This window comes from Myotis lucifugus, unplaced genomic scaffold, assembly GCF_000147115.1.
Source record: "Myotis lucifugus unplaced genomic scaffold, Myoluc2.0 scaffold_236, whole genome shotgun sequence".
NCBI lineage: Eukaryota > Metazoa > Chordata > Mammalia > Chiroptera > Vespertilionidae > Myotis > Myotis lucifugus.
Genome location: NW_005871284.1, coordinates 1,340,352 through 1,361,699, shown reverse-complemented (window position 1 = coordinate 1,361,699; position 21,348 = coordinate 1,340,352). Strand labels below are relative to the sequence as shown.

The 21,348-nt window shown below is 42.0% G+C and overlaps 1 protein-coding gene across 2 annotated transcripts in view; it reads left to right on the top strand.

Moving 5' to 3' along the window:
• Nucleotides 1-21,348, top strand: part of ANKRD42 (ankyrin repeat domain 42) — a 62,704-nt gene that overhangs the window by 36,120 nt on the left and 5,236 nt on the right. The window contains exons 9-12 of one of the 2 annotated variants that reach the window (XM_023762187.1): nt 4,716-4,888; nt 6,042-6,168; nt 13,536-13,680; nt 15,972-16,054. In XM_023762187.1, coding sequence (XP_023617955.1) covers nt 4,716-4,888; nt 6,042-6,168; nt 13,536-13,680; nt 15,972-16,054 — 528 coding nt within the window. Of the gene's footprint in view, nt 1-4,715; nt 4,889-6,041; nt 6,169-13,535; nt 13,681-15,971; nt 16,107-21,348 lie in introns of those variants that run through there. The other variant, XM_023762188.1, reaches the window with a different exon arrangement.

Genomic DNA, 21,348 nt, shown 5'->3' with positions numbered 1-21,348 from the left:
ACACAGAATAGGGCGGATCAGGGGGTTGGGGCGCTGCACCCTGTCACTCTCAGGGCAGGGCCAATGGGGAGGTTATGCTCTACCCTGTCACACACAGAGCAGGGCCCGTGGAGGGGGGTTGGGGCGCCACCCTCTATCACCCACAGAGCAGGGCCGATCAGGGGGTTGGGGCACCGCCACTGTCACACTCAGGGCAGGGCCGATGGAGAGGTTATGGCTCTACCCTGTCACACACAGAGCAGGGCCGATCAGGGGGTTGGTGCACCGCACCCTGTCAAACACAGAGCCGCAGGGCAATCAGGGGATTGGGGAGCTCCCCCCTATCAGGCACAGAGCAGGGCTCATCAGGGGGTTGGGGCGCCTTCCCCTGTCACGAACAGAGCAGGGCAGATAGGGAGGTTGTGGCCCCGCCCCCTGTCACACACAGAGCCGCAGGGCGATCAGGGGGTTTGGGTGCTGCCCCCTGTCACGCTGATCCCGGTGCCGGGAGGCATATTACCCTTTTACTATATAGGATAGAGGCCTGGTGCATGGGTAGGGGCTGGCTGGTTTGCCCTGAAGGGTGTCCTGGATCAGGGTGGGGGTCCCCACTGGGGTGCCTGGCCAGTCTGGCTGAGGGGCTGAGGGCTGTTTTCCGGAAGCGGGTGACTGAAGTTCCCAACCGCTCCTTTTTTTCTTTTTTTTTTTTTTATTCTGGGCCAGCTTTAGCTCTGAGGCCTCACTGCTGAAAACATCGATACAATGTTTCGGTCTGGCTGGCTGAAGCCCGGCTGAATGAAAGCCGGTTTCTGGGGTTTTGTTTAGATTCTTATTTGCAACATAGTACATAGTTGCTTAGAGTTGCAGCTGAGAGGCCGGCAGCGGCAGGCGGGGAACGTTGGAGTTTGCCGTCACTGGAGCAAGCAAGCCTCCCTGTTCACTTCAGTGCATGGCTGCCGGCCGCCATCTTGGCTGACAATTAATTTGCATAAGGATATGCTGATTAGCCAATGGGAAGGGTAGCGGTCGTACGCTAATTACCATGTTTCTCTTTTATTAGTGTAGATTATGTGTAAACATAATTATTGTTAATTATAATAATTATATTACATTACTAGAGGCCCAGTGCATGGATTTGTGCACATTGAAAGGAAATTAATTAGAAGGTGACCAGCAGGGCAGGACTGGGCAAGACAGGCTGGACATGCCCTGGAGCCAATGTCCTGCGGTCCCTCCCAGGCTGGCCGCACCTGGGGCGGTGCTGGGGCTCAAAGGGCATCTGCAGAGTGAGGAGGTGTCCTTCTGGCAGGTGGGGTCCCTCGACCTGGCCTGCAGGGATCGGTTCGAAACCCGCAGTCCAACATCCCCAAGGGGTCCCGGAGTGCGGGACGGCACTCTGCAAAGCTGCTGTCGCTCGGCAGCTCCTGCATTGAACATCTGCCCCTAGTGCTCATTGTGCGTCATAGCTATTGGCCAGTTGGCCGGTCACTTAGGCTTTTATATATTATATAGATGTATAAAGTACAGTAAGAACATAGGAGAAAAAGTGCCCAAGTATTCCTGTTTGGAAGTTGTGGGGAAGAGATATTAATTCAGATGGTGGTAAGAATTATGAAGGAAACTGTAGGAGGACAGAATTTATGTAGAGGTCAAGGAAAACTATTTTTTTGGAGAAAGCAACATTTATGCTGACACTTGAAGGAGGAGGAGCTATAAGAAGAAACTTGTGTGTTTGAGGAACTGCATGTGGCTCAGTACTACTTGAATCTAAAGTAGGAGTGTGTGCTCTGACTGGGTAGCTCAGTTGGTTAGAGTGTCCTCCCTATACGCCAAGGTTTCTGGTTCGATGTCCAGTTAGGGCACATACAAGACTCAACCAATGAATGCATAAATAAGTAGAACAACAAATCGATGTTTATCTCTCTCAAATCAATAAACCAAAATAAATAAAGTAGGAGTGTGTGCATCTTTTAGATGCATATGAAGCTTGAAAGAATGTAAAGACCTAATCATTCATTAAATTGCCATGAAATTTTTGTTTGTGAGTTCATGTTTCTTAAAATTTTGTCTGTGGTATTTCTTTGAAGCATTGGAGTGTGGTTTTTGTTGTACTGTGTACCTAGGATTGTGATCAACTAAGGCCCACTTTATTTTTATTTTCATAAACAGCTTTATCAAGGTATAATTGCCATACAAAAAAGTACACATACTTATACAGTACAACTTAGTGAATTCTGATATATGTAGACTCCCATGAAACCTTCACAATCAAGATAGTGAACATACTAGTATTCATGACCTCCAAAAGTCTTCTTGTGCTCCTTTTTAATCTCCCTCCCTCCCACTGCTGGCTTCCCTAAGCAAACACCGGTCTGCTTTTTGTCACTGTAGATTAGTTTGCATTTTTAGAGTTTTATTATGAATGGAATCATATAGTAAGTACTATTATATAGCTGGCTTCTTTAAGCCAGCATAATTATTTTGAGAATTTGTATGTATTAGTAGTTCATTTCTTATTGCTGAATATTTTTCCATCAGATGTAGAATTCTATAGTATTCCATAGTTTGATTATCCACTAACCTGGTGAAGGAGATCTTGATTGTATCCATTTTTTGGTGATTATGAATAAAACTGCTATAAATATTTACATACAGGATTTTGTGTGAATATAAGCTTTAAGTTTACTTGGGTAAATACTTAGGGGTAGTATTGGTGGGACATATGCAAAGGGCATGTTTAACTTCATAAGAAGCTGCCAAAGTGCTTCCAAAGTGACCATAGGCATTGGCATTCCAAAAGTCTCTGTTGTCAGGTTCTCTGATTTTTATTTTATTTTTTATTTATTTTTTTTAAATATATTTTTTTTAATTGATTTTTTACAGAGAGGAAGGGAGAGAGATAGAAAGTTAGAAACATCGATGAGAGAGAAACATCGATCAGCTGCCTCCTGCACATCTCCTACTGGGGATGTGCCCGCAACCCAGGTACATGCCCTTGACCGGAATCGAACCCGGGACCCCTCAGTCCACAGGCCGACGCTCTATCCACTGAGCCAAACCGGTTTCGGCAGGTTCTCTGATTTTAGTGATTTTAGTAGGTGTGCAGTGGCAACTCATTGTGGTTTTAATTTGCATTTTCCTAATAAAAATGATTTTGATTTTGAGCGTTTTTTTCATATACATATTTTCCATTTGTATATTTTCTTTTGGTGAAGTGACTGTTTAGATCTTTTGTCCAGTTTTTAAAAGTGAGTTGTTTTCTTATTGTTGCTTTACAAGCTATTTATATATTCTGGATACTAGTTTTTTCCTTACATTTTTGTTTTGTAAAAATGTTCTCCCAGTTTAGGCTTGTTTTTTCAATTCTGTTAACAATGTCTTTGAAGAGCAGAAGGTTTTTTTTTTTTTAATCAATTTGTTCTTTTATGGATTATGCTTTTGGTTTCATAGCTAAGAAATTGTCAATTAAAACAAAGTCACAAAGATTTTCTCCTTTGGTTTCTTTTAGATGTTGTATAGTTTTAGGTCTTACATTGAGGTTTATGATGCATTTTGAGGTATGCATCCAAAGTGTTCTTTTTTTTTTTTAATATAGATATCCAATCATTGTAGCACTATTTGTTGAAAAAGCTGTCCTTTCTCCACTTCATTACCTTTGTGTCTTTGTTCAAGTTAGTGTCCATATTTGTGTGGGATTATTTCTAGGCTTCATATTTTGTCTGTTGACCTGTCTATTTGTTTATCTTTATAACAGTATTACATGGGTGATTTAATACTATGAATATATCTGGAGTTAATAATAATTTCTGGCCCACATTTTTTTTTCATTCGTGCACCAAAAGTCTAGGTGTAAAGTGTAATGTTGAATCTGTATATAGCAAGTACTCAGTAAATGAAAGCTGTTAAATTACAACCTAGTAATAGAACTAATGATTTCTGTTAACCTTATAATTTCCTACATATGTTTATTTCTATATCTTTAATGATTTGCAGTACCTGGTGAAAGGTAAGAATATATGTATGTACATGTGTGTGTGGTTATGTGGTTATGGAAAACATAGAATTTGAGGTTTTTGTGGTTAGCGAGTAATTATCCTTGTCCTAAGAGAAAGCATTGAACATCTTAATTAGGAAAACTGTGGAAAAATATGCAGATTACATGCAATTACAACAACTCCAAAATCAAAGGTATACTATTGGAAGCTTCAGAGATGTAGGAAATAGCAAAGAAAATAGAAAATATGGATGGAAAGTCATTATTTTTCCATTAAATTTCAAAGCCATGTCAAGTGCTTTGGGTTGAAGAAGAATCAAATTAAGGGTGCTAGAACTATAGTTAACTCTAAAAATGGAACCATAACTAATTCTACAATCTAAATTAGGCCATCAGAAAAAGGTAGTAAATGCAGGCGATCAAATAGGGTGGTTTTGAACTTTCTGTTCAATTTAGCAATTCTCTTTTGGTCTCCTCTTTCAGTTGAGTTTTTGCCAATAAAAATGATGGAATCTGTCTTTAATGATCACTTGTCCTTAGTGTCGAATAACTGAGTTTCCCATGTACTACTAGCTGGATATAGTACATCAAATTGGCACTGATCTTCAGGTATAGTTTTGTTCCTTTACTGAATGGGTGGGTTGGTGGCATAATGTACAAAGTGTAATTACTTAAATTAAGTTCAAACTGCAGTTTCAATTTGAAAATTGTGGTTCTGTTCATTGGTGATTCTTTTCTACAGGTTTGCCCATTTAGCAGCAGTAAAGCTATTAGAAGGGCTACAGAAATATGATATAGATGATAATGAAATTGATGAAGATGATATGAAGTGTTTTATAAGACATGGTGTTGAGGGAAGCACTGATGCTAAGAATGATTTATATCTTAATGAGTCGGATAAAACAGATGCCAGAAGTAAGTGTGCCAACTCTGTTGTGATTTGTTCTTTAAAAAATGCCATAGCCATTGTCTTTCCTCCAGATTTGAAAATTATCCTAAAGATAGCTATTATCTACAAAGTAAAATACTTTCATTTTGGGGGGAACCAGAACTAGTATAATTTTGGTACTAGGGGTTGTTGAACATATAAAAAATGTAAGACATGATCTCTTTCCCTCAAGGAGGAAAATGTTATATAAGAGGAAACATTATTTAAGTGGATCATAGGAAACAGGAAGAGACATCCCAAGGATTTCCATGGTTAGTTGGCAAGTGATTTTTACAGATAATAATAGCAGCAAATGTTTATTGTCTACAATGTGCCAGATACTGTTGTAGTTATTGGAGAAACAGTGAACAATATAAAATCCCCAACATCACCCAGAATTTACATTCTGGAGATGTGGTGGTGACAGATAATAAGAAAATAGATACATAAAGAAAATAAAGTAGGTTGGTGCTATAGATAAGATAACCATTAGAGGAGTCCTCTCTAAGGGAGTGACATTTGAGAAGAGACCTGAGCCTGTAGATGCCAGTAACCTATTCCCCTCCATCCATCAAGTTCACAAGCAACAATGTGTCCAGCTGATGTCAAATGTCCTTAGGGGAGAAAATCACCCCAGGTTGAGAAGCACTACCATACAGGATAGAAGGTTCGATAGTTGGAGAATAGCTAAAAGCTGCTCTCAACACACTTCCTTCTCTCAGTATCCTCTTGCATAGATATTACAAGTAACTAATCATAAAATTTGGGAGCCGGGCTAGTTATTGTTTTAAATAAATGCAGCATATTTCAATTTTTTCTATTTTTTGTCATATCATAGATTATGCATGGTCCACTACTCTAAACCACTGCTAGTCTTTAAACTTCCTTGTTCATAGTATTAAAAGTCATAACAATCTGATACATCCTCCAAGAGCAGGCGGAGAACCCTTCATTTAGCTTTATCATTGCTTGTTCATCCAAATATTATTTACTGATATTTATCCTTCTGTGTGTATGCCACCTCCCTCCACCTCCTCCCCAAACCACAAAGACTCTGGCTTTAGAGGAAGAATAGGCTACAGGATGAGCATCCTGCCAGCACCTGTCTAAATTAGGTTTCTATGCAACTCTGTCTTGCAGTGAGAGCCTATAAGAAAATTGTAGAATTGAGACACCTCCTGGAAATTGCTGAGAGCAACTATAAACACTTGGGAGGGATAACAGAAGAAGACTTAAAGCAGAAGAAAGAACGGCTGGAGTCTGAAAAGTAATGTCCTCCAAACTTTAATGGTTTCTTTTTAGTTCTCTCTCTAAATGCCATATGAGGGTTTTTGACCAACAATTTGTTTTGTTATCCCCACCAAAGGGCATAAGAGTCTATCCTGTTTTCCTCCTAAGTCCCCAAATGGAGAAGGTATTAAGATTTTTTTGTGTGTGTGTGTATTAAAATACACATAACATAAAGTATAGCATCTTAACCATTTTTTTAAAAATATATTTTATTGATTTTTTACAGAGAGGAAGGGAGAGAGATAGAGAGTTAGAAACATCGATGAGAGAGAAACATTGATCAGCTGCCTCCTGCACATCTCCTACTGGGGATGTGCCCGCAACCCAGGTACATGCCCTTGACCGGAATCGAACCTGGGACCTTTCAGCCCGCAAGCCGACGCTCTATCCACTGAGCCAAACCGGTTTCGGCATCTTAACCATTTTTAAGTACAATTCAGTAGTGTTAAATTCACATTTTTGTACAACCTATCTCCAAAACTCTTTTCATCTTGTAAAATTGAAATTCTGTAGTGTTGTTTTTTTTTTGAGATCACAGCTACTTTGAGCTTTTCAATCAACGTATCTATAACCATCCCTATCAAATTGGACTGCTTATTCATGAATCTGAGGCCCAGGGCTGTGGTACCTCATCAGAGGATGCTCTGTGTCCAGAGGCAGTGAGCAGTTGCATCCTTTACTCCCTGCTCCCTAAGTTGGCTCTCTGCACATTTGGTGCCTCTCTACTTAATTAATGGCTGCTGGAATAGAGGATGCCTAGTGCTTATTTCTTCCCACTGCCTCTCTGCTGCCGGTCTGCTTTTCAGAATGGACAGGGAACAAAGGGAGACAGGGGAGAAGACTTTTAATCAAAACTTGGGTCTGTACAGAGGATTCTCCTCTTTCTCCGCCCTCTCCTTTGGTTGGGTTTCTTTCCCTTAGACTCTTAGAACCTCCTGCTTCCCTTTTCTCTGTTTTCTTCTGAATATAGACTCAGTAAGAGGTCTGGTGAATGCATTCAGAGTAATATCTAAATCTTTGATACGGGTTAATATGTTATCCTTCCATGGGTATTTGGGAATTTGAGTAGAAGACAAAGCTTTAAGCCAAAATACTCTTCTCTTTCAGTGGCATTTTAGAGACTAGGAAACTGGGGCAAAATTTAAATTTTTTAAAAAAACCAGGGGCTTTCTTGATGACTCACAGACACCAGGGAGGTGAGGGCATGAGTGTGTGTGGGGGGGCACAATGGGGCGATAAGGACACATATGTAATACCTTAATTAATAAAGAAAAAACTCTTTATTATTTAAAGCATTACATATAGTATTACATATGTCTTCTTTTCCCCTCATTGACCTCTCCCTGGCCACCCCCACCTCCCAGCACATGCCCTCATCCCCCTACTGTCTGTGTCCATTGGTTATGCTTACATGCATGCATACAAGTCCTTTGGTTGATCTCTTACTCCCTCCACGCTCCCCTGCCTTCCCTCTGAAATTTGATGGTCTGTTCGATGTTTCTCTGTCTCTATTTTTGTTCATCAGTGTATGTTGTTCATTATATTCTACAAATGAGTGAGATCATGTGATATTTATCTTTCTCTGACTGATTTATTTTGCTTAGCGTAATGCTCTCCATGTCCATCCATGCTGCTGCAAATGGTAAGAATTCCTTCTTTTTCACAGCAGCATAGTATTCCATTGTGTAGATGTACCACTGTTTTTAATCCACTCATCTGCTGATGGGCACTTAGGCTGTTTCCAAATCTTAACTATTGTAAATTGGGCTGCTATGAACATAGGGGTGCATATATCCTTTCTGATTAGTGTTTTTGATTTCTTGGGATATATTCCTAGAAGTGGGATTACTGAGTCAAATGGGAGCTCCATTTTTAATTTTTTGAGGAAACGCCATATTGTTTTTCCACAGTGGCTACACCAGTCTGCATTACCAACAGCAGTGCAAGAGGGTTCCTTTTTCTCCACATAGCTAGTACTTGTTGTTTGTTGTTAATAGCCATTCTAACAGGTGTGACATGGTATCTCATTGTCATTTTGATTTCCATCTCTCAAATGATTAGTAACTTTGAGCATATTTTTATGTCTCTTGGCTTTCTGTATGTCCTCTTTTGAAAAGTGTCTATTTAGGTCCTTTGCCCATTTTTTGATTGGATTGTTTATCTTCCTTTTGTTAAGTTGTATGAGTTCCTATAAATTTTGGAGAGTAGGCCCTTATAGGCTATAACATTGGCAAATATGTTCTCTCATACAGTGGGCTTTCTTGTTGTCTTGTTAATGGTTTCTTTTGCTGTGCAGAAGCTTTTTATTTTGATGTAGTCCCATTTGCTTATTTTCTCCTTAGTTTCCATTGTCCTAGGAGTTGCATCAGTAAAGATATTGCTACGACATTTGCCTGCTTTTTTGCTGTCTATGGATTCTGCTAAGATTTTTATGGTTTCCCATATTACGTTTAAGTCCAAATAAAAATGGCTACAAACAAGTACCTATCAATAATAACCTTAAACATAAATGGATTAAATGCTCCAATGAAAAGACATCGAGTGGCGAAATGGATAAGAAAATATGACCCATATATATGCTGAGACCCACCTCAGAACAAGGGACTCACACAGACTGAAAGTGAAGGGATGGAAAAATATCATTCAGGGAAATGGAAATGAAAAAAGAGTTGGGGTAGCAATACTTATATCTGACAAAATAGACCTCAAAGTGAAGGCCATAACAAGAGATAAGGAAGGCCACTTCATAATACTAAAGGGGTCGATACAACAAGAGGATATAACTCTGGTAAACATATATGCACCCAATGTAGGAGCACCAAAATACATAAAAAAAAACTTCTGGAAGACATCAAGGGAGAGATTGACAACAATACAGTCATAGTAGGGGACTTTAATACCTCATTGGTATCACTGGATAAATCCTCTAGACAAAAAATCAGCAAAGAAACAACAATCCTAAGTGACTTGCAAGATCAGATGGACTTAATCGACATCTTCAGAACATTTCACCCCAAAGCTACAGAATATACATTCTTCTCAAGTGCACATGGGACATTTTCAAAGATAGATCACATATTGGGACACAGGCAAAGTCTCTTCAAATTCAAGAAGATTGAAATCATATCAAGCTTCTTCTTAGACCACAATGGCTTAATATTAGAAATAACTACAATATAAATAATAAAAAAATTCAAACACTTGGAGGCAAAATAGAATGTTATTAAACAATGATTGGGTTATCAAAGAGATCAAAGGAGAAGTAAAAAACTTCCTGGAAACAAATGACAATGAAAACACAACCCAAAATTTATGGGACACAGTGAAAGCAGTCCTGAGAGGGAAGTTCATAGCATTACAGGCCTATCTCAAAAAAACAAGAAAAACTGGTAATAAATTACCTAACTCTACAACTTAAAGAATTAGAAACAGACCAACAACAAATGCCCAGAGTGAGCAGAAGGGAGGAAATAATGAAGATCAGAGTGGAAATGACATAGAGACCAAAAACACAATTCAAAAGATAAATAAAACCAAGAGCTGGTTCTTTGAAAGGATAAACAAGGTTGATGAACCTTTAGCCAGATTTACCAAGAAGCAGAGAGAGAGGACCCAAATAAACAAAATCAGAAATGAAAAAGGTGAAATAACAACAGACCCTACAGGAATACAAAGGATTGTAAAAAAATACTATGAACAACTCTATTCCAACAAACTGGTCAACCTAGAAGAAATGGACATATTCCTAGAAAAATACAACCTTACAAAACTCAATCAGGAAGAATAAAAAAATCTGAATAGGTTGATAACTATGGAGGAAATTGAAGCAGTAATCAAAAAACTTCCAGCAGGGAGAACCAAGATGGCGGCATAGGTAAACACTGGAGTTTGCTGCCTCGAACAACCACTTCAAAAATACAACTAAAAGACGGAGTGGACATCACCCAGAACCACAGGAAGGCTGGCTGAGTGGAAATTCTACAACTAGAAGGAAAGAGAAAAGCATACCGAGACTCAGAGGAGGTGCAGTGCGGAAGGAAAATACTAAGGTGCGGAGTGCATGCGGAGCAAGCTGGTGGCTGAGGGCGCGGTTGTCTTTTTCAATCGGGAGGGAGTCTCAGGCTCTGAGCTCCAGTTCTGGGCGAGTCTCTAGGGACCCAGACTCATACGGGAGAAGCGGGACTGTCTGGTATCGGTCAGAACCCGAGGGCAGCTTTCTCTCCGAGGGGCTTGCAGCGATTACCGGGACACTGAGAAACAGAGCCTCTGAGGGCAGGACTGAGAGCAGCCATAACTGCTAGCCCGGCCCTATTGATCCCATGGGACCCGCCCCACCCAAGCCCTGCACGGAGGCTTTTGCTGGATAGCCTCAGGCAAAGGCTAGATTAGCACCTCCCTAGAGATCCAGGAGCCAGGAAGCCCAGAGGTCAGAGTGGGACTATCCAGTTTGCAGCTCCATGGAACCATAAAAGACACACTCAGGGGGCAGACTCAGTGAGCACCAAAGCCCCATTGAAGCAAGTCTTGCCCCAGAGGGGTGTCTCCAGCACAGAAGTTCTCCCACTGCAGACACAGCTGATTCTCACAGCCAATTGACCAGGAGGTCAATTCCTCCCAGTGATAACTACAACAATCAAGGCTTAATTACAACAAGACTGTGCACAAAGCCCACAAGGGGGTGCACCAAGAGTGTCTACCTCAGGTAATTGGGACACTTAGCACAGAAAGGCACTCTATCGACACAGCGAAGCATAAAAAATGCCGAGACAAAGAAACAGGACACAAATGACAGAAATGGAGGAAAGCAAACTGTTGGATATAGAGTTCAAAACCACACTTTTAAGGTCTTTAAAGAACTGTCCAGAAGCCTCCGATAAATTTAATAAGGCCCTCAAAAAGACTGGTGAGACTGCCGATAAACGTAGTGAGATCTTCAAGAAATCTAGTGAGACCCTCGATGTTGTGATAAAGAACCAGCTAGAAATTAAGCATACACTGACTGAAATAAAGAATATTATACAGACTCCCAACAGCAGACCAGAGGATGGCAAGAATCAAGTCAAAGATTTGAAATACGATGAAGCAAAGAACACCTAACCAGAAAAGCAAAATGAAAAAAGAATCCAAAAATATGAAGATAATGTAAGGAGCCTCTGGGACAGCTTCAAGCGTACCAACATCCGAATTATAGGGGTGCCAGAAGATGAGAGAGAGCAAGATATTGAAAACCTATTTGAAGAAATAATGACAGAAAACTTCCCCTACCTGGTGAAAGAAATAGACTTCCAAGTCCAGGAAGTGCAGAGAACCCCAAACAAAAGGAATCCAAAGAGGACCACACCAAGACACATCATAATTAAAATGCCAAGAGCAAAAGACAGAGAATCCTAAAAGCAAGAGAAAGAAAATCAGTTACCTACAAGGGAGTACCCATACGACTGTCAGCTGATTTTCAACAGAAACTTTGCAGGCCAGAAGGGAGTGGCAAGAAATATTCAAAGTGATGAATACCAAGAACCTACAACCAAGACTACTTTATCCAGCAAAGCTATCATTCAGAAGTGAAGGTCAGATAAAGAGCTTCACAGATAAGAAAAAGCTAAAGGAGTTCATCACCACCAAACCAGTATTATATGAAATGCTGAAAGGTATCCTTTAAGAAGAGGAAGAAGAAGAAAAAGGTAAAGATACAAATTATGAACAACAAATACACATCTATCAACAAGTGAATCTAAAAATCAAGTGAATAAATAATCTGATGAACAGTATGAACTGGTGATTGTAATAGAATCAGGGACATAGAAAGGGAATGAACTGACTATTCTTGGGGGGGGAAGGGTGTGGGGGGTTCGGGAAGAGATTGGACAGTAATCGTGCACCTATGGATGAGGACAGTGGGTGGGGAGTGAGGGCGGAGGGTGGGGTGGGAACTGGGTGGAGGGGAGTTATGGTGGGAAAAAAGAGGAACCAATGTAATAATCTGAACAATAAAGATTTTATTAAAAAAAAAACTTCCAGCAAACAAAGACTCTGGTCAGATGGCTTCACAGGGGAGTTTTACCAAACATTCAAAAAAGAATTAAAACCTATCCTCCTCAGACTATTCCAAAAAAATTTAAGAGGAAGGAACCACTTCCAAGTTCTTTCTATGAAGCCAGGATTAGCCTAATCCCCAAACCAGATAAAGGCACTACAAAGAAAGAGAATTACAAGCCAATATCTCTGATGAACATAGATGCTAAAATCCTCAACAAAATTCTAGCAAATCAGATCCAGCATTCCATTAGGAAGATCATACACCATGACCAGGTAGGGTTTATTCCAGGGATGCAAGGATGGTAAAGTATCTGTAAATAGAAAAAACACACACAAAGCAAAGCAAAAGAAAACAAAAGAAGTTTAAATCAATTCATGCCATTTCTCTGCTCAGATCCTCCAGTGGCTTCCCATTTCACTGAGAGTAAAAGCTCTACTTTACTGGATTCCTTTTACCTCTCTGACCTACTGTCCCTTTTATACTTTAAACTATTCCAACCACATGGCCTCTGGTTTTCTTGCAGGTCACCAGGCATACTTCTGATGTAGGGCCTTTACACCCACTCTTCCATGTGTAATGCCCTTCCCCTGGAGGTCTGCTTGATTATCTCCCTCATTTCTTTAGAACTTTGCTCAGAAGCACCTTCTTAGTAAGGCCTTCCCTGCCACTGTGTATGAAGTGTTAATGCCCTCTTCAACAACATTTTATATGACCCTTTCTTGCTTTATTTTTTCTCCCTTAGCATTTATCAACTTCCAACATACCATAATTTCTTATTTTCTTTCCTGTCTGTCTTCCTGCACTCCTAAGACAAGACCTCGAGGGCATATTTGGCCCATTTGGTTTACTGCTGATCCCCAGTATCTAGATCAGTGTTGGTTCATGTAGCTTCTCAATACATATTTGTAGAATACAGTGGGGCCTTGACTTATGAGTGTCCCGACTAACGAGTTTTTCGAGATACGAGCCGTCTCTCGGCCGATTTTTTGCTTTGAGTTGCGAGCTAAAATTCGGGTTACGAGCCAGCTTCAGATACCCCACCGCTAGTTGGTGCAGTGAATGTCACAGTGAACGCCACAACATCAGCCCAGCATCACGTGTCTCATTCGTTCACTTTTGATTTGACATACGAGTAATTTGAGTTACGAGCTCCGTCATGAAACGAATTAAACTTGTAAGTCAAGGCCCTGTTGTACAGTTGTTTTTTTATTTGCCTTAAATACAGTGCACGGATGCTTTTCACTCTTTCCAAAATCATATTTAGTTCATATTGGAGACTGACTGAAAACAAAATCTGTTTTTGACAGGACTATCCAAGAGCTGCAGGGCCAGCTGCAGTACGAACGACTGCGGAGAGAAAAACTAGAAAGTCAGCTGGATGAGTGTCGAGCAGAGGTGGATCAGCTCAGGGAGACCCTGGAAGATATTCAGGTCCCCAGTTTCATGCCGGCGGTTAGTGTCCTTCTTAACACATTGATCTTTCTCAAGAAGTAGTATACAAGAGTAGTGAAGAGTTCAAGTTTTGGACTGGGGATATCTGGATTTGAATCCTGGCAACAACCCTTTTTTGGTTTGAACAAATCATTTAACTTCTCTTTGCCTTAGTTGTAAACTGGAGGTAATAATTTATATTTTCTAGAGTGTTGTAAGGTTTAAATGAATATATATCTATGTATATTCCTTCATATATCTATACTAATAATAGACAAATATGTAAATCGACCATCCCTCCACAACACCCACAGCCAATCAGGAGTGAGTATGCAAATTAACCTGACAAAGATGGCGGGCCTGTGGGCAGCATGCATGTGCATAGGCGTCGAGCGGCCGGGGGGCAGGGTGGGATGCGGTGGACGTCCCCGGGACCCCAGCCACTCCGAGCCTGTGGCCAGTGCATGTGCACGCCGATGCCGAGTGCCCAGGGTCCCGGGGATGCCACTGGAGTGTCCGGTCCTGTCAGCCTGGCCTGGGGGCAGCTGAAGTTCCCAGAACCAAGAGTGCGGGGAGCACCTGGAATTCTGGGAATCATAGTTCTGGTGGCAGCCCCTGGACCCGAAGCAGAAGCCCACAGCGCGGGGAGCACCAGGACTGCTGGGAATCATAGTTCTGGTGGTAGAAGCATTGCAGGATCTCTAGACTCTAGAGCAAAGTGAGCCTGGAGCAAGTTACTGTTGTGGGTGGGAGATGGAGGGAAAGCAAAGGTGAGAGACATAAGTAAAGTCAGAGTGTTGAGGAAAAATTAAAAGGAAGATATCCTGAACTTCCTGAAAATCTCCACCAATGGAGCAAAGAAAAAAAAAGACCTCTATTATTCTGTGAGCACCAAACCAAATTGGGTTGGGGTCTCAGACAATTCGCTCATATGATTGCAAAGACAGACAGAAACTCCAGATTGGAGAGGGCTCCCCTGAGGGCTCCCAGATTGGAGAGGGTGCAGGTCGGGCTGAGGGACCCACCCCCATGCACGAATTTCGTGCACCGGGCCCCTAGTCTATAATAATATAAGGGTAATATGCTAATTAGACTGGACATCCTTCCAAATGACCTTCCGATGAAGCCAGGACTGCGAGGGAAGTCTGAGTCCCAGGTGCCAGAGGGAAGCCTGGGTCCTGGGTGCCAGAGGGAAGCCGGTGCCGGCAGCCGGGGGAAGGAAGGCCTACTCTTGCATGAATTTTGTGCATCAGGCCTCTAGTACACACATATCTACATATATATCTACATATATATTGGTTAGAACAGAAGCCTGGTTCATAAATGTGCAGTGTTCTTATTATTGTACTATATAAGGAAAAAATATTTGCAGAGTAATCAAGAATTCTAAGGCAATTAGAGAGTATATATAAATATAAATTAACATTCTAAATAGCCAAAATAAAGTGCTTTGAGTGGAATCCATGTAAGAAAGCGTCAGTTTCTCAAAAGAGCAATTTTAAGAATAGAAAGCCAGCATGGAAGTTGTCATAGTATCCCTTTGTTCAGATTACATTTGTAACACTTACAAAGTTCTTACACATATTATCACATGTCATTTGATCTGCCCTCATTTAACATCTGAGGAAACTGAGGCTCAGAGAGTGGAGTTGTCTAAATTCATACAACTAGTTATGGTGGGATCAGTATTCAATCTCTAACTTTTGATTCCATAGCCTTATCTCTTTTCATAATTCCCAGCTGGAACTATGAATTTGGAATTTGGAATATAGGAAAATGCTTATAGTTATAGATGAAAAGGACAAATCTCTAGAAGGAAGCTAAAAAGAAACGAATATGGAAACAGATACAAAGAACAAATACAGGAAAGCAGGTGGAGTATTTTTATAATTGAGTGACAGCGTCAGCAGGAAACCCAATGGTACTTGTATTTCAGGCCATCTGGTCTCAGGAGAAGAGGCAGAAAGTACATTGGGGAAACTTTACCCTTGCTCCCTTCTGTGAGTGAAGACAGTCATGATGTGGTCCTTGTGGACAGCTCATGTGACATAGTGTAGGGATTTGGGTACGTTACATATTTTCCTTTCACGGGAAATTTTTTCTTCAGTCACCAAGGGTGAGTTAGTTCTGTTCCAGACCTGTATCACCTCAAACCTGATCTGTAAGGCAAACTTCTTGACACTGTTTTATTTTACTTTAATCTAGAGTTGGAAATATTAGCATCAATAATTTTTTTCTTTTGGAACAAATAGAAAGATAAAATGTGTCTAGGGTAGAAATCTTACTTGGTTCTCTTTTTTTGTCATTTATAGGAAGATGACTCTTCTTTTGAGTCAAGCAAAGAGAAGAAGCGAGTGAAGAAGAAAGTGTCTTCTGGGGGCGTTTTTGTGAGAAGGTACTAATCAATGAAACGAATTTAAATAAACTTGCTTGATTTCTCCCTTTTATTTAAAAATTGATATGTTAATATGTTAAACTCTTCTCAGGTTACTCTGATATACAATTTACTCCAATTCTTAAGGCAGAAATATGTTAATAACCTCAAAGGAATTGTTAAAATTACATGTACTCAGTTGTATCTCCCTCCCAATATATCCTCTTTATAGTTATGTAGGCAAGTCAAGATTTAGATTTATGAGTAATTAATTTAGCAAATATTCACATAAACTTTAAAATATAATATTGCCCTAACCGGTTTGGCTCAGTGGATTGAGCGTCAGCCTGCGGACTGAAGGGTTCCAGGTTCGATTCCGGTCAAGGGTATGTACCTTGGTTACGGGCACATCCCCAGTGGGGAGTGTGCAGGAGGCAGCTGATCGATGTTTCGCTCTCATCGATGTTTCTAACTCTCTATCCCTCTCCCTTCCTCTCTGTAAAAAATCAATAACATATATTTAAAAAAATAAAATAAAATAAAATATTAAAGTTTCCAAAGGAATATAATTCCAGATGTTACAATTATGATAGATATTAAAAATTATTAAAAATTCTATTATAGCCCTGACCAGTTTGGCTCAATGGATAGAGCGTTGGCCTGCGGACTGAAGGGTCCCAGGTTCGATTCCGGTCAAAGGCATGTACCTTGGTTGTGGGCACATCCCCAGTGGGGGGTGTGCAGGAGGCAGCTGATTGATGTTTCTAACTCTCTATCCCTCTCCCTTCCTCTCTGTAAAAAATCAATAAAATATATGTAAAAAAAATTCTATTATAGCTTCATAATAAAATTATGTTTCTCTTATTTTCTAGAGAGTACCTTACTACTAAGGTACATGTGTTTTTTGTTTTGTTTTTTAACTTTTCAAATGACTTGAATTTTAGAAAGCATCTGGTCTTGGGAGAAAATACAATATAAGAACAGTAAGTTTTAGAAAAGACCAATTTTGCAATAACAACCAAATATCTCACTCAGGAAAGTTTTACAGAAATGAAGACCAGTAGTTGTAAAAGGATTTTAAAAAATACATAATGTGTGCTTACTAAGAATACCCATGTATATAACCTGCTTTAAAATTCAACCATTGTTCTGTCTTGCAAGCTATATAAGAAAGGAATGTAGAGACAAGGCAAATTGGGAAGAATAAAAAATACATGGTTTTATTAGTATTTTTTCCCCAACTTAGCTGACTAAGAAAAACAACTATGGAAGTTCTGACTTCAATTCCCTCCCTTTTCCTATCCGACCCCACTCCTTGACCTAGAAAAGTTTTGTCACTCTCCTGCAGCAATTGTCTGGATCCTGCCTCCCCCTGAAGATCTGATGGCTAGCTTTGGGCTTCATTGGCAGCAGCTTCTTCTTTTTTTTTTTATATTGTTTTATTGCTTAAAGTATTACAAAGAGTATTACATATGTCTCCTTTTTTCCACCCTTGATCTTTCCCCAGCCTCTCCTACCCCCCAGTGTCTTGTGACCATTGGTTATGCTTATATGCATGCATACAAGTTCTTCGGTTGATCTCATACTCCCCCCAACCCTCCCCAGGCTTCCCACTGTAGTGCTCAATGCTGCTGTGCCTCTGTATCCATTTTTGTTCATCAGTCTATAATGGTCCTTATTATCCATAAATGAGTGAGTTTATGTGGTATTTTTCTCGGCTTCCCAGGGGCCGTCTCAGTCTCACAGGGGCCATCTCAGCCTCACAGGGGCCATCTCAGCCTCACAGGGGCCGTCTCAACCTCACCGGGGCCGTCGCAACCCCACTGGAACCATCTCAGCCTCACTGGGGCCGTCCCAGCCTCACTGGGGCCGTCCCAACCTCACCGGGGCCGTCGCAGCCTCACAGGGGCTGTCTCAGCCTCACCGGGGCCGTCTCAGCCTCACGGGGGCCGTCCCGGCCTCATGGGGGCTGCCTCGGCCTCATGGGGGCCGTCTCAGCAACACAAAGTTTGGCATCTGTCCTTTGTTGGGCGGCTCCTTGCTGGACAAAATCTCCAGGCGTTCCTGGTGGCTGAATATCTGGTATGCTTGCTTGGATTTTGTTTTCTATCAAGTGCACAGACTGCTTGTCTGCCGTCTCCCAGCGTCCCATGTGAGACTGGATCTGGTGGACCTGCCTGTGCATTTGCTGGTATAGCGGATCCACGGCACCGGCCCAGCCGGGTCCGGCTCTGGCTTCCTCTGAACCTGATTCTGCTTCTTGAGTGTGTCCCTTATGTATGTGAGGAGTTGAAATCTGCAGTGTGCTGAGCTGGGCTGCAAAAGCGCCGGTGGTTCCCTTTGTGACACTGGCACAGCTTGGGTGGGGATGTAAATTGAGTAGGGCGGGGTACCTGGGAATCACCAGGGCGGAGCAAGGGGCAATGGCGTCTCCTCGACTCCTCGCTTCTCCTCGACTCTGCGTCTTGCGTCCCCGAGTGCCAGCGAGCAGCTCCACGAGACAGCCATTCTCACTCTCTGGCCCGTTGCAAGGCCGTCCCGCCTCTCCCCGTAAGGGTCTGGGACGTCAGGATCCCGCCCCAAACAAGCTCAGAGGATTCAAGAGTCTGCATCCCCTTCTGATTGAAAAAAACCGCATATCCAGTTGCAGCCCGCCTGGCACGCGACTCCGTACCTCTGTTCTTGGCGAATCACCAGGGCAGGGCAAAGGGCAATGGCGTCTCCAAGACTCCTCGCCTCTCCATGACTCCATGTCCCCGCGTCCCCGAGCACCGGCGGGCAGCTCCGCGAGCAAGCCACCCTCGCTCTCCGACCCGTTGCAAGGCCGTCCCGCCTCTCCCCATAGGGGTCTGGGACCTCAGAATCCTGCCCCAAACAAGCTCAGTGGACTTGAGAGTCTGCAGCCCCTTCCGATTGAAAAAAACCACGCATCCAGGTCCAGCCCGCCTGGCGCGCGACTCTGTACCTCCGTTCTTGGAGCCTCTGCACAACCTACTCAGTCTCAATGCTCTTCTTTCTTTGCTTCCAGTTGTAGAGCTTCCACTGGGCCAGCTTTACCATGGTTCTGAATGTTAGCTGTTTGTCTTATAGTTGGTAGTCTTGATGTTGTTGTGGGAGGCAGCACGCACAGGTCTGTGCCTTACGCTGCCATTTTGGTCCCCAGAGTCTGTATGATATTCTTTATTTCAGTCAGTGTATGCTTAATTTCTAGTTGGTCCTTTTTCATATCCTCGAGGGCCTCACTAGATTTATGGAGGGTCTCACTAAATTTATCAGCGGTTTCTAGAAAATTCTTGAAAAACCTTAAAAGTGTGGTTTTGAACTCTATATCCAGTAGTTTGCTTTCCTCCATTTCTGTCATTTGTGACCTGTTTCTTTGTCTCCACATTTTTTATGCTTCCCTGTGTTGGTAGAGTGACTTTGTGTGCTAGGTGTCCTATAGGGCCCAGTGGCTCAGCCTCCCCAATTACCTGAGGTGGACACTCTTGGTGCACCCCCATGTGGGCTTTGTGCACAGTCTTGTTTTAGTTAAGCCTTGATTGTTGTAGGTATCACTGGGAGGAATTGACCTCCAAGCCAATTGGCTGTGAGAATCAGCTGTGTCTGAACTGGGAGAACTTCTGTGCTGGAGACACCCTTCTGGGGCAAGACTTGCTTCAGTGGGGCTTTGGTGCTCACTGAGTCTGCCCCCTGAGTGTGTCCCTTATGGATCTGAGGAGTTGTAATCTGGATGGTCCCACTCTGACCACTGGGTACACTGGCTCTTGGATCTCTAAGGAGGTGCTAATTTAGCCTCTGCCTGAGGCTACCCAGCAGGAGCCCAGCTGTGAAGGAATGCAAGCTGCTGTGGGGCCTTGGGCCAGCTGCAGCTGGTTAGGTAATTTTCAGATTGCAAAGGGCCAGGCCTTTCATATGCAAAGGCCAGCGCACAGCTTGGGCGGGGCAGGGTCGCAGGGGATCAACAGGGCAGAGCAAGCAGCTATGGCTGCTCCTCAGTTCTGCCCTAAGAGGCCCCACTTCTCAGTGTCCCAGTAATTGCTGCAAGCACCTCTGAGAGAAAGCTGCCCTCGAGGTCCGACCGATGCCAGACAGTCCCAGGGTGGGCAAACTTGTTGACTCGAGGGCCACAATGGGTTCTTAAACTGGACCGGAGGGCCGGAACAAAAGCATGGATGGAGTGTTTGTGTGAACTAATATAAATTCAAAGTAAACATCATTACATAAAAGGGTAGTCTTTTTTTTTTTAGTTTTATTCATTTCAAACGGGCCGCAGTTTGCCCACAGCTGGTCTAGCCTCTCCCTGTATGAGTCTGGGTCCCCAGAGACTCACCCCAGAGACTCACTGGAGTTCAGAGCAGTCAGGAGCTTGAGACTCCCTCCCAATTGAAAAAGACAACCGTGTCCTCAGCCACCAGCCCTTTCCGTGTGCGCCTCCGTACCTCTGCACTTTACTTCCACACCGCACCTCCTCTGAGTCTCAGTATGCTTTTCTCTTTCCTTCTAGTTGTAGAATTTCCACTCAGCCAGCCTTCCTGTGGTTCTGGATGATGTCTGTTTTATCTTTTAGTTGTATTTTTGAAGTGGTTGTGCGAGGCAGCAATTTCAGGTGTTTACCTATGCCGCCATCTTGGTTTCTCCAGGGCCATTAGTATTGAATAAATAATGGCTTATCAAACTTTTAAAGCTATTGCCAAGGCATTATGAAATCTTTAGTACTTCCTGGCCTTGGCTTTTTGATGGTTAAAACTAAAGGTCTGAGTTGAACATATTTTGTACTTTCCTTGGAACTACATGTATTCTATTAATAGATACTATTATATAAGGAAAAATATATAGTAGACCCAATAGCAATAAAACCAAAGTATGAGTTTCTTGAGAGTAGGGATTATATATCAATAGACATTTATTGAACTTAACTGTCATAAGAAAAAGCTTTATTTTAAGCAATAAATTTGAAGCATGGACAAACAGGTTTTTGTGAATCAAGAAATTTAAAAATATATGTAATAATCAGGGCTCAAGATTAGCAACTCAACAGATTTCATATTAAGTGTCATACACTTGTACTAGGGCACACATCTAAAAATTTTAAATTTGTTTTTAATTGTTCAAGAATGTATGCACCCTATGTTCATAGCAGTGTTATTTACAATAACTAATATCTGTAAACAGTTAAGTTCCCATCAGTAATAAGTGGGAAAAAAAGCTGTGGTACATTTATACAGTGGAATACTGAGCTGTAAAGTAGAAGGATCTCTTACCCTTTGCAACAGCATGGATGGACCTGGGGAGTATTGTGCTGAGTGATATAAGCC